The 12,644-nt window shown below is 60.1% G+C and overlaps 1 protein-coding gene across 2 annotated transcripts; it reads right to left on the bottom strand.

Annotated features, from left to right (window-relative positions):
* Window positions 1-336: 336 nt before the first annotated feature.
* Window positions 337-12,644, bottom strand: FURIN (furin, paired basic amino acid cleaving enzyme). 2 transcript variants are annotated; one of them, XM_040257501.1, is made up of 16 exons: window positions 12,618-12,644; window positions 8,806-9,146; window positions 8,365-8,463; window positions 8,157-8,252; window positions 7,734-7,862; window positions 7,572-7,648; window positions 7,195-7,283; window positions 6,060-6,232; window positions 5,325-5,537; window positions 4,215-4,315; window positions 4,002-4,105; window positions 3,796-3,913; window positions 3,520-3,699; window positions 2,966-3,090; window positions 2,746-2,856; window positions 337-2,491 (listed from the first exon to the last, which is right to left on the bottom strand). In XM_040257501.1, exons 2-16 carry the CDS (start codon window positions 8,980-8,982, stop codon window positions 1,899-1,901), a joined length of 2,385 nt encoding a protein of 794 aa, XP_040113435.1. In that variant the 5' UTR covers window positions 8,983-9,146; window positions 12,618-12,644; the 3' UTR covers window positions 337-1,898. The 2 variants fall into 2 exon arrangements, with proteins under 2 accessions (XP_040113435.1, XP_040113436.1); XM_040257502.1 differs by lacking the exon at window positions 12,618-12,644 and adding an exon at window positions 11,952-12,040.

The following is a 12,644-nucleotide window of genomic DNA, read 5'->3' as shown; positions in this document are numbered from 1 at the left end:
CCTCAGCCCTACAGCTGCTGGCCTAGGTGCTTCAGCCAAGGGACACCCTGAGCAAGTGGACCCCTGGCCATCACTCTCCCCGCAGCTGCAGCCAAGGCCTGTGGGGAGGAAGTGCTCAGCTGCTTCCACCCTCGGGCCTCATCTGTCCCACCCCTGGGGCTTGTTGCCAGCTACTGTCCCTTCCACACCCTCCTAAACCCCTCGGGAGATTGCCTTTGGGCAGCTAGAGCAGGCAGGACATCATGTGGGCACATAACTCTCCCCAGCCCTCATCCCCGCCCCATCCTGGATGCAGCCCCATAGTCCTAGGAAGAATATCACACACTGGAGACCAGGTTTGGTTTGCATAGTCTGCACGTTTAATCACTTTAAAACGTCTAACATTATCTCGTGTCCATTAAATAGAACCAACAATGCTGGGCCTGTTTAAATTACAAGGAAAAAAAAAAAAATCACGGTGCACCAACCCAGTATCTTACAAAACCAGCTGGGCTGGCCACGGGGGGGGGGGGGGGGTGGGAAGAGGAGGGGGCACCTCTGGGCAGGTGGCTGGGTGCCAGGAGGGGCTGAGGGAGAGAAAGAAAGAAAAGGGAACTCCCAAATGGGAGGGGACTGATTGTCCTAATGGGAGGGGTGCAAAAGGCACGTCAGAAGAGGGAGACATGGGGGGCAGGACAGGTCAGTGCTTTCTCCACCAGGGCACAGTGTTGGAGGAGGCTCGGTGCCACTGCCTGCCCACCCCTGGCACTTGGAGAACCAGTGACCCATGAGCCCTTGGCACGACGAGCCCCATCTCAAATGGACAACAGCCTGCCCCTTCCACCGTGATCCTCCTTCCCTAGGGCCCACTTGGCCTGGCATGCCTCGTCAGTATCCGGGGCTCAGCTGCAGCCCACCCCCCACACCTCAGGCCCAGGACAGCCGAGGGCAACAGCAGGGTGGACAGCGGGTGTGGGAGGGTGGATGGTCCAGCTGCTGCTACCACCGTTAAAAATACCAAAAAAAAAAAAAAAATCAGCATCTAAAGTGAAACAATCACAAAGTGAAAATATATCCTCAAACAGCCCCTGAGATCCCCACAGGGGAAAGCAGCATCGGGTGGGAGGCGGGAGAGGCCGGCTGGGCCACCGTCCCTCCCCACCACCCACCCAGGGGCTCCAGGGCTGTGAGTGCCAACAGCCCAGAAAGCCCCGGGCTCAGAAAACAGGGACTTGGGCCCTGGCGGGAGGGGAGAGTGCTGGAGAGGGGAGGGTGGTCAGCACACCAGCCTGGGGCCGGACCAGCCTCGCTAGGCAGGCAGCCCGGCTGCTGTAGTGGAGGTGGGCAAAGAGCCGAACGCACGTGGGCACACGTGTGCATGCCCCGGAAGTGCCTGCCCTGCCTTGGTCCCTTCCTTCGCTCACTGCTCTTGCCTGAGGCTCACCAGAAATGCAGAACAGGGTCTGGACGCAGAAGCCCTTAGAGAGGTGGCCGCCTCCTTCCGATACCCCCTTGGCCAGTCTCCTGCTGCCTGGATGGGGCCCATTATTGCTTTAGAGGCACGGGGAGAGGCAGGGGCCGCAGCTCCGGTCAGGAATCCCGGGAGGGCCGCCCCTCTTCACCGGGCGCTCTGGCTGGGGCCTGGACCTTGGAAAGCTGCCCAAAGGTTTCACTCCTTTCTCCACACGGAGGGCTGCTGCAGGTGGGGACAGGCTCTCCCCCAATCCCCCCACCCCCAGCTGGCCCTGGGGTCCCACCTCAGGCCACCAGGGGGCCCAAGGGTAGGGTGGGAAGCCGTTTTTGCCCCTCTTGCCTCCCGGCTGGGGTCCAAACCCAGTCCCAAGATAAAAAAATACTTTGGTGAATTAAAAAGTGCCCAAGGAGGGGGTGGGCTCGAAGGGGCGGGCAGTAGGCGCTCATCAAAGGGCGCTCTGGTCTTTGATAAAGGCGGTCCTCTCGCCCCGGCCCTCGTCCTCCTCCGAGTCAGATGGGCACTCCTCCTGCCAGGCTTCAGGGGGTAGCCCCTTGTAGGAGATGAGGCTGCGGTCCATGGTGTACACTTTCACCCCTCGGAAGCTGAAGCCCGAGCGCAGCTGCAGGACCAGGAAGACGGAGACGAAGACCAGCACAATGAAGGCGCAGCTGAGGCCGGCCACCACCTCGGGCAGGTGCGAGGGCAGCAGGTCCGCCCGCAGCCGCGGCTCCGACGCCACCTCCATGGGCGGTGGCGGTGGCGGCTGCTGCTGGTGCGACTCGCGGCTGCTCTGGCTCTGGCGTGAGCACGTCCGCTCCACGAGGTCCAGGGAGGCGTGGCTGGGGCAGCTGAGGCAGTCTGTGGGGGCGGGGCCCTGGCACGTGGCGCACGAGGTGTGGCAGGGCGTGCAGACGCTGGCCCGGATGATCTCCACATCGTTCTCTGTGCTGTAGTGTGTGTCCAGGACTTGGGGAGCGAAGCCTGGGGGACAGTGCTGGACGCAGTTCTTCTGGTGCAGTGAGAAGCCTTCCTCGCACACTGCCCGGCGGGAAGGGAGGGAAGGTGGGCGTCAGCCAGGCTGCCAAGGCTGCTGGGCCCTGAGCCCCAGGACAGGGGCAGCCAGGGCAGCTGCAGCCCTGGACACAGTTACTGCCATCCCCAGGAGCTCCCAGCCCCAGAACCCAACCTAGGGCCCCAGGATGTCCCTCCACACCCCCTTTCCTCCTTTAGGACAGGCACCCTCTATCCCCCCAAGTCTCAGGTCCCCAACACCCTATAGCGCCCACACTCACCCACACAGGCCTGGCTGGAAGTGAGGGTCTTACAGCCGATGCTCTCGGGGGGTGTGGGCAAACCCTCCGGGGCCGTGCCATAAAGCACGAGGGTGAACTTGGTCAGCGTCCCTATTGAGGGGCATGGCAGAAGTCAGGAGGCACCGGGAGCGTGCCTGCCCACCACCCCCAGGCCCTGCTAGTTCTCCTGGAACCCCAGCCCTCAAGCATCCCCCAATACCATAGTTTTTGGCTTCACTGGTGTTTTCAATCTCTAAGACCCACTCGCCAGAGGGATCCTCGTCCCAGGAATGGGTCGTCATGAAGGCCCAGTCGTTAAACCCATCTGCAGAGTAGTCGTGTGGCCTGGGGAGGAAGGTGCACGTGGCTGCCTGAAGCCTCTGGGGGACCCCAGCCAGGGGGTGCCAAGCCCACAGCACATGGACCACACACCCTCCCCTGGTGCCACACCAACCCCGCTGGGCTGGAAATGCCTGCTGGTTGTTTCCCAGGAGGCCACATGTTCTCATCTGGAACATTCTGGAAACATGCAAGGGAAAACTACATGCAGACTACACATGGGAAGGCACACAGATGTGGCATGTCATGGGTAGACTCAGGGATTCCTGCAATATGGGACAATCCTATAGGACATAAACCATCCCTCCCAAAAACGTCAGCATCCACCCCATGGAGAAGTAAGTACTCCTGGACCATCGGGGCTGTGTGAGTCAATGAGTGAATGCGCATGGACCCAAGGGACAGGACAGGCTGGGCGGCAGAGAGGGCAAGTACCTGGCGGCCAGCAGGGTGGAGCGGGTGCCCATGGGGCTGACCAGGTGGATGGCAAGGTCACCGCGGCGGTTGTAAGACAGGGTGAGCCGCGCCTGAGCATGCTCCAGCCGCGTGATGTGGCTGGGCTCCCCCAGGCAGGCGGTCACAGTCTTCCGCACCTCCAGCCGCTTCCCGATATCCCTGCAAGGAGCACGTGATGGCTGTCAGAGGGGGGCCGCACCGCAGCAACCCTTGGGTCCACCCTGCCCCTCCTCCCAGCCAGGGTCCAGCCCTCACTTGGGCTCAGTGAGGATGTCGATGATGCATTTCCGCTGAGGGGCCACTGTCGTCCAGTTCTGGGCCAGAGCCACCATGGCGCCGGCGTCCAGCAGCCCATAGCCGTACGAATGGCTCACTGTGGGGCAACCGGGATGGGGTCAGCTGGGGGGCCCAGAGCAGCCCCCCGGGACCCCCAATCCAGCCCAGGAGCACGGTGCCCTCACCCTTGCGGCCCACGCCGTTGGTGGCCCAGTCGTTGGCGTTGAGGTGGGCTGGCCTTGAGGTCCGGACCACCAAGTGCTGCATGTCCCGCCAGGTGAGGTTCTTACTGCAAAGGAGGGGCCGACGGGCTCAGTCTCTTCGCAGAGACTCGGGCTGGAGTCCGAGGGCTGCCCTGCTGGTGGGCACAGGCTCACCCCTCGGTCCCCACCACTTACTTGGCCTCCAGGGTGAGAGCGATGATGCCTGCTGCCAGGGGGGCAGAGGCAGAGGTGCCCGTGTGAGACTCTGTACACTTCTGCCGCAGGTCAGTGGTCACCTACAGAAGGATGACGACGCTGGGCATGTGAGGTGGGGAGGACGCCAGAGGGGCCGCCTGGCTGCCCTCCCTCTGGCCACAGGCCCTGAGCACCATAAATGGCGTGGGGAGCGAGGGTCAAGATGCCTTGTTCCCATTTGCTGCGTTGCTAACTCACTGCCAACAGGCCAATGCCTGGTTCTTCTGGGCCTCAGTTTCCCAAAGAATAAGAGGGCTGAACTAAAGGTTGGAGATCACTGAGAGCAATGCAGGGTTTCCCTGGTGGCTGAGTGGCAGAATCCCCCTGCCAATATAGGAGACATGGGTTCAATCTCTGGGTCGAGAAGATCCCACACGCCGTGGAGCAACCAAGCCTGTGCACCACAAGTACTGAGCCCACATGCCAAAACTACGGAAGCCCAAGCACCCGAAAGCCCACGTGCCACAAGAGAAGCCACCAAAACGAGAAGCCCTCCCACTGCAACTAGAAAGTAGTCCTCGTTCGTCACAGCTAGAGAAAAGCCGGAGCAGCAACAAAGACCTAGGACAGCCAAAAGTACATACATAAAGGAAAGTATGTCACTCAGTTGTGTCCAACTCTTTGCAACCCTATGGACTGTAGCATGCCAGGCTCCTCTGTCCATAGCATTCTCCAGGCCAAAATGCTGGAGTGTGTTGCCATTCCCTTCTCCAGGGGATCTTCTCGACCCAGGGATCAAACTCATGTCTCCTGCATTGCAGGCAGATTCTTTACTGTCTGAGCCACCAGGGAAGCCCAAATAGATTGTTAAAACAAACAAAAAAAGAGAGCGATGCATGTTTTTAGGGAGTCTTATCAGAGTCTTTACCAATGGCTCCATGACCCTCGAGAGTCTTAGAGAGATCCCCTAGCTCCCATCCCATGATGCCTTCGCCACCACCACCCAGCCACGTGTGGGTAGAAGGCAGATAGGCTCAGAAAGGTGGCCCCGGGCAGAGCCAGAAAGCGAGCAGCCCCATTTACCCAGCCCCCTCCTGGGAAGAGACTCACGATCTGCTTCTCGTTCTGGTTGCCACTGCTGTAGGTGGTGGCCAGCGTGGACGAGCAGGCCTCACTGTACCAGGGCACGTTGCCGAGCTGTGTGGCGCTACTGATGGACAGCGTGTAGATGCTGTTGGTGTAGCCATCGCAATTGCAGCTGTCATGTTCCCGGCCCCCGTTCCCCGAGGCCCAGACAAAGATGGAGCCCAGACCCCCGCGGCCCTGTGGACAAAGTGGGTTGGGGTCACACAAGAACAGGACTTGGGGGGGGGTACCCTGGTGGGAAGATGCTGCTTGAGACTAGGAAGGCTGGAGCATCCTTCTCCAGTGACTCTTTATCTAGCCCCTTCCCCCAAGGAGACCCCTGGTAGATCTCTCTCATCTCTTTTTACACAAAAAGAGACCCAGTCCACTAACAAAATCTTCAGAGTGGTGATTCCAGAGAGCGATGCTGCGTGCTATGCTTAGTCACTCCATTGTGTGTGACTCCATGGACTGTCTCCTCTGTCCAAGGGGATTCTCCAGGCAAGAATACTGGAGTGGGAGTTATGGGCAATTAGCATTTACTTTTCTCTTCCTGTCCTTTCTGTCCTTAACATTTTAATAAACGTGCTTTGTATAAATTAAAGACAAGAATAAATAAACAGAAACAGAAAAACACAAAGACAAAGCATGGCAGACAGTGCCTACTTTGCCCCGAGGCTGGGCCTGGTTTCCGGGGCTGGGACAGGACCCCCACCTCACCTGGCTGACCCCCCGGAAGAAGGCCTCCTCAGCCAGGTGGGCTGGCCCATCCACGGTCTTGCCGTCATCCTCGGGGCCCCAGCTGGCACTGTAGATGTGGATGTGGTTGGGGTTCAGGCCCAGCGAGCGTGCCTCCACGGCGTCTGTCACTTCGCCGTCCAGCATGCGCACCCCTGGCCACGGAGTGGGGCAGGGAAAGAGAGGCTGCATAGGTCCAGCTGTCAGGGGCACCCCCAGGAGCATACCCAGCCCTGCACCCGGACGGGGAGGGCAGAGGCTGGTGGTAGGAAACCCTGAGCCCCTGGCTTCTTGGGTGGCCTCTGCCTTTTGAAAACAAGACCCAGGGGAAAGAGGAGATCTCTCCAGCTCTCAATCACACATTTTGGACTAGGACAAGTCTCTGGGATCTCAAAGGAGCATGGAGCTCAAGGCCCTTCAGAGTGGAAGATGAGGTTTTAGGGCAACTCCTGCTAAGAGACGATCCCTCCAGGACTTCCCTGGTGGTCCAGTGGTTCAGAACTCACCTTGCATTGCAGGGGACATGGGTTCGATCCCTGGTTGGGGAACTAAGATCCCACATGCCATAGCACAACTAAGCCGGCGTGCCACACCTACTGGGCCAGCGCACCACAACTAGAGTCTGTGTGCTGCAGTGAAACATCCTGTGTGCCACAACTAAGACTTGATGCAGTCAAATAAATATTAAAAACAAACACTCCTCCCGCCCTGCAGCACAGGGCCACTAGCAGAAGGCAAAGCATTCAGCTCTTTGAGCTGCAACTCTTTGCGGCCCTGTGGCCCTCCCAGGCTCCTCTGTCCATGGGATTCTCCAGGCGAGAATACTGGAGTGGCTTGCCATGCCCTCCTCTGTTGGGGGTTAGGGGGGAGTGGTCTTCCCCACCCAGGGATCGAACCCGAGTCTCCTATATCTTCTGCATTAGCAGGCAGATTCTTTACCCGCTGAGCTACCTGGGAAGCCTCTCTGAGTTGCTAAGAACCCTCTATAGAAGAGCCATGTGGTCAGAAGGATGGACGGCAGGAAAGTGAGGGACACTGTTTGGATGGGGAGTGAATACAGAAGAATCCCACCAGAAAGGGTGGTCCTGAAGACAGGGTGGCCAAGGCCCATACCCACCTCCAATGCGGGCATTGTAGGCCACGCCTACACCACAGACACCATTGTTGGCCACCGCAGCCACCTCTCCTGCACACCGTGTGCCATGCCTGCCGGGGTCAAGAGCACAGCATTAGCAGTGGACAGAGCATGGTGGGGGCAGCCTGAAGAGCAGGAGGGGCCACACGCCCCTCCACCTTAGCCTGCTGTCCCACATCTATGCACAGACATACACCCCTCACACACGCACACACAGACACTCTCTACTCTAACCAGACCCTCCCTCAGCGCCCCAGCTAGACCAGGACTGTGGAAAAGACTTCAGCCTCTCGGACGGGGCTTGTCTGCTTCCTTGGTGGAAATGAGAAGGGAGACAGAGGCCAGGGACCAGTTCTTACCTGTTGTCATTCATCTGCGTGTACCGGGGCTGGGGGTCAGGGTCCTGATCATTGACATCGAAGCTGGCCCCAGGATCCTGGAAGGGAGGTGGCCATCATAGGGTTAGCCTGGACACTCCAGCAGGCAGGACCATCCCCGGACTCCCCTCCCCGGCTCCTCACATAATTGCCTGCCAAGTCTGGGTGGTTCTTCTCGATGCCGTCATCCAGGATGGAGACCACAATGCCGCGCCCCGTGTAGCCCTGGGCCCAGGCCTCCTTCACATTCAGGTCCCGCTGGGTGACGCCAGACTGCAGAGACACCCATCCCCATTACCCAGTGCTTAGAAGACGAGGTTGGTTGCTAGGTAAGGTCCCTTTGCCGCTCCACAAGCCCCTTCTTCACCCACCCCTGCTCCTGAGATGCCACCACTGGGCTCCATGGAATTATCAAGAACTCTGGGAGGGCACTCCCCAAGGCTTAGCAGGATGGGCAAGAAAAAGACAGAGGAAGACTGACAGGAGGCCTCAGAGTCAGCCTTGCCTGCTCATGGGACCCCTGAGTGGATAGATGGACAGATGGAGGCAGCCGGGGAGGCCACGTACCAGGTACCACTGCTGGGGAAACTTGGGGTCCGTGGGCTCCTGGTATATGTCCCGTTTGGCCCGTCGCTTTGCCACCTGCTGCTCCAGCCACTTAACCTGTGAGGTCGTGAGGGGAAGACGGTGTGGGAAGAGGGCAAGGGAAGGAGAGCAGGCCCCTGGAGAATGGAAGGGGAAGGCTGGCAGTGGGAGGGGCCGGGGCTGCACTCACTTGAGGTTCCCGCTGCAGCCGGTTGTGCCGCGGGAGGTGAGGAGACAGGGACCGCTTTGTCACCGCCCGATGCCAGAAGTGGTAATAGTCACCGAAGATCTGTAACGAAGCAGGGAGACTGAGCTGGGCTTTCCACCTGTCAGTCCCCGGGGAGGCGAAGGGCAGGGTGGACCAGTTGCAAGGGGAGGCTCAGGATGGCAGGCTGGGTGGTGGGCATCTGCCCCCTGCCCAGGGCCCAGCAAGAAGGTACAGGGGGCTGAGGGGCCTCACCCACCCCCACCTCCCGGGACGCACCAGTCCACTGAGCAACCTAAGCTACAAGCCAAAGGGCAGGACGAGCCTCGGCTCTCTTCCACGGCGGGTGCCAGAACACCTGCCCCCACAGGCCCCACTCCCAGGTGACGTCCTGCACAGAGGCCAGCCAGAGGGAGCAACACCTACCTGGCCCAGGTTGAGGAAGCCATGCTTGCGTGCCACGCGGTCAGCGACGGCTGGGCCTCCAGGAATGTGCACGGCCCAGGTGTTGGTGAAGACCTTCTCTCCGCGGGCATCGGCCACCAGCAGGACCAAGGCTCCCGCTACTGCTACCACCCAGAACAACCAGGGCCTCAGCTCCATGGGGGGGGACAGGTGGCCGGGACCCCGGAGCCCCCGTCTCCTTGGCCTGGTCACAGGGCCTGGGCTCCGGCGTACCTGCTCACTGCCTGTGGCCCGGGGCTGATTGGTGGGGGCATGGGGCTGAGATGGGCAGGGCTGTGCAGGAAGGAGGCAGGCTGCCGGCTCTGAGAGGAACAAGGGTGGGAAAGGTGGAGAGTCAGTCCCTTCCCCGGGCACGCACTAAAGCTGCCTTCCCATCCCTCAGCTCACTCCAGGCCTGAAAGGGCCCCTGGGGGGTGAGGGGTGAAAACCTAGCCCCCCAAGGCCAGTCAGATAGATGGAGTGATGGACCCCTTCCACACGCAGGAATACAGAAGTGGGACGAAGAGGATCAAGGCTCGAGTCACTCCAAACCAGAAGCAACAACTGAATAAATGCTTCCCAGAATCTTAAGTCCAAAAGGTGGGGTATAAGGCAGCAGGTACCCACAATCCTGCTTTTGTTTTGAAAGAAACTATTTATACACATACACATATATTTATATAAAACCACAGGACATAATCTGGAAGGACACATGCTGACAATGGTTTTCTCAAGACGGTGATAATTACGAGTAACAGTTATTTTCTTTTTCATGTCGCTGTATATTTTCCAAATGACTCAGGTATATTTTGTAAAAGGATAAAATGTTGACTTTTAAAGTTTTTTAATGGGCGGCATCTACACAGCTCACTAGGGCTTCCTGGTTCAGACCCAGCCATGGGGAGTTACCTGCAAAGACCCATAGCCTCTGGCAAGAAAGAGGGGGGCCACCTAAGATGGGGTATGGGCTCCGGGGGCTGAGCAGGGAAGGGAAAGGGGGATCACAGTGGCTTCACCCTCCCTCTATGGCCCAGGCCATCAGCAAAGTCAGGGGGCCCAGGCTCTCTTTTTACACAGTTTCCTGGGAGACGACAGGGCCACCCAGTCCTGGCCTGGAGGCCTCCAGCAGCCCCCTTTGGTGGCTCCACGCCCACCAGCCTTGCATCATCTGAGCCCAGGCAGCCAGGGCAAACACTGGCTGCTGAGCCAGGAGCACTAAGGTGAGGCTGAATCAATAGTCCGTGTGTTGTTTTTCCTCCTTCAGCAAACAGAGAGAGGGACCTCTCTGCCTGGGGCCACATAACTGTCCCCACATAGGGCCCCTGGCTAGCCAGAAGCCTAGCCCCTGGGGTGGGGAGAAGCTGGGGAGGGTCCTGGAGGTGTCCCGCCTCAATGCCAAGCTTGTTGAGACTGCCCACACGGCCCCGGATGCCCCCACCCCTCCTGGGGCCCAGCCCCACAGCACGTCACTCTGCAGGATGGCAAAGCGAAGCTCCCTGGCCCATCCAGGCCCTGGGGAGGTGGACCAGAAGGCTCAGCACTGGGAAAACTCACTTTGCCTGGAGCTGCCCTCAGCACCCCCCAGCCTCCCTGCCCGCTCCTCCTGCATTCCCACCCTGCAGGCTGGAGAGCTTCAACTCATAATTCCTGGAGTATTTTCAGTTTACACCAAAATAACCTGACAGCTGATGGCAGGAGGCATCCACGAGGCAGCTCCTCCTCACCCCCGATGGGCAGAGTCCATAGGGTTCCCGGACGGGCCGGGAAGCCACTGCCCCATGATGCCTAGGGCGACCAAGTTCCAGAGAGCTGGTCTGAGCAAAGGCTGGGCAGCCTTTGGGGAGGGGGAGGGTTGGGGGTGGGGGGTGTTGAAGGGGCCCTGTGCCCTCACTTAACAGAGGATGTAGAGCCTTAGGGGCAGGGCCTTATAGAAACAAGTTCTCGTCTCCCCTTCCTGACACAAGAGCTGCCTCTTGGGTTCAGACGTCAAGCAAGGCCACCTCCTGACCCCAGTGCTATGAGCCACACTGGACCCCCCCATACACACATCAAGACCGGATTCATCTGGGTCTAGCCCAAGTTCTGGCATATTGTGGGTGGAGCCGCAGCTGCTTGGTGATAAAGGTGATTATTTAATTACCTTGCAGGACCCGAAAAGGAAGCGGGCTTCAGGCACAACCAAATAATCCTCCAAGAAAGGACTGGACTCTGTCTGCTCAGCATCCCCAGACACGCTGAGCTGTGGATATGGCTTCCACAGAGCTTGAAGCCCCAAACAGCCCTGCCTCAGCATCCCAGGAGCAGGGAGGATGGCCCCCACCTCAAAGAACAGGCGCTAAGAACAATAAATGAATGGGCTTCTTTTCCCCACCCCCATCCTAGACTGACTCACCTTCTGAGTCCCTGTTCAGTTCAAACTGGTAGGCTTGCCATATTTCCAGCCTCCTGTGAAGCCCTCTATGGGGCTCCACTCCAGGCTTGTGCACAGAGAGACCTGTGGGTGCTCTTCCTGGCTGTGCTCTCTTCTCCCGCCCCAGGAAGCTCCGGACACAGCCAGCCTCTCCAAGGCATCCGAACTGAACCTCACCCAGGTCCAGCTGCTGTTTCCCAGGCATCAGGGGGTCTGGCATGGTCAGGGCTGCCTGGGAAAACTGGTTCTTTCTTTCCAGCAGAGACACCAAACCAGCTCCTGTAGCAGGCACTGATGGCTCCGCTGAAATTCTGAATCCCAGCCTTTGCTCAACTACTCATTTGCTGTGTGATCTTAGGTCACTTCCTCTCTCTGTCTGGGCCTCAGTTTTCCTAGGTGGTAAAAACTGCTAGACCAGAGGTTTTCAAACTTTTTTTGAAAGCCACAGAATCCTCTTTAAAAAAAAAAATCAAATATTATGTGGAAGCCCAATATAGGACATCGTAAAACTTGGGCGGCTCTAGAACAGGAGTCAAGCTTGGCTCCTCTCCTCGGCTGTCTCCACACCTGGCCAGCGGCTGCCCAGCCCTCACTAGGCCACATCACCTGGGTTTCTCTCCCATTTCCCGAGGTAGAAAGAATTTCGACACCCTCCTGTGGAGGAGGGTCTGTATCCCAGGGGTAAGGGGTGAGCGGACGGCGGGAAGGAGGCACTGACCTGACAACCGTCTGCTGTTAAGACCTGTCTGGCACGCAGGCCACCCCACGGGGGCAGCAGGGGCTTCGGTCAGGCCTTCGCGGGAGCCAGCCTCCCCGCGCCCGCAGACCCCGCACCTGAGTGTCTCGCCGCCCAGGTGTGCGGGCGGGGACGAGGCCCCGGCGGTGAATAATCCCCTCCGCCCCGAGCAGCCGCTCCGCCCCTCCCCCGGCGGGAGCGCAGGCCCTCCCCAGCCACGGAGTGGGCGAGCCGGCGGCGGCTGCCCCCAAGGACGGCGGGGAGGCGGGAGCACCCGGCGCCTCTGGAATCCTCTCCCCATCCCGCCCCCGGCGGGGGCCCCCCGCGGGCGCTTCCTGGGGTCAGAGGGCTCGCCCCCGCCCCAAGCGGAAGAGCACCGGCCCCCGCGGGGGCCCGGCGCGCTCAGGTGGGCTGCGGGATGCCCTTCCTGCTCCCCGCGGCTCCACCCTCCGCGCCGGCCCGCGGGCCAGTTCCGAAAGCCGGGCGGGCATCGGGGCCCGGGCTGCCTCCGCGCCAGCGACCCCGACCCTTCTCCGGCCTGGGCGCTCGGGCCGCGGAGCCCGCTCCTCCGGCAGAGCGGCCCAGAATCCTCGGGCCCGGCTCCCGGCGCGCTGCCTCCCGCCGGGGCCCGGCGCCCTCGCTGCTTACCCTAGGGAGCCCGGGCGGGGAAACTTT

Source organism: Oryx dammah, unplaced genomic scaffold (assembly GCF_014754425.2).
Source record: "Oryx dammah isolate SB20612 unplaced genomic scaffold, SCBI_Odam_1.1 HiC_scaffold_16, whole genome shotgun sequence".
In the NCBI taxonomy this organism is placed as follows: Eukaryota; Metazoa; Chordata; class Mammalia; order Artiodactyla; family Bovidae; genus Oryx; species Oryx dammah.
The sequence above is the reverse complement of the archived record's forward strand: the minus strand, read 5'-3'. Positions and strand labels throughout refer to the sequence as shown.

Bases quoted from the DNA above. Each gene is read 5' to 3' on its own strand.
- FURIN (XM_040257501.1), bottom strand. From the start codon at position 8,982: ATGGAGCTGAGGCCCTGGTTGTTCTGGGTGGTAGCAGTAGCGGGAGCC. The intron at 7,649-7,733 runs GTGAGGAGCCGG...CCTCCCTTCCAG, and splicing joins CAGACTTGGCAGGCAATTAT to GATCCTGGGGCCAGCTTCGA. The intron at 3,700-3,795 runs GTGAGGGCTGGA...TGCTCCTTGCAG, and splicing joins GACATCCTCACTGAGCCCAA to GGATATCGGGAAGCGGCTGG.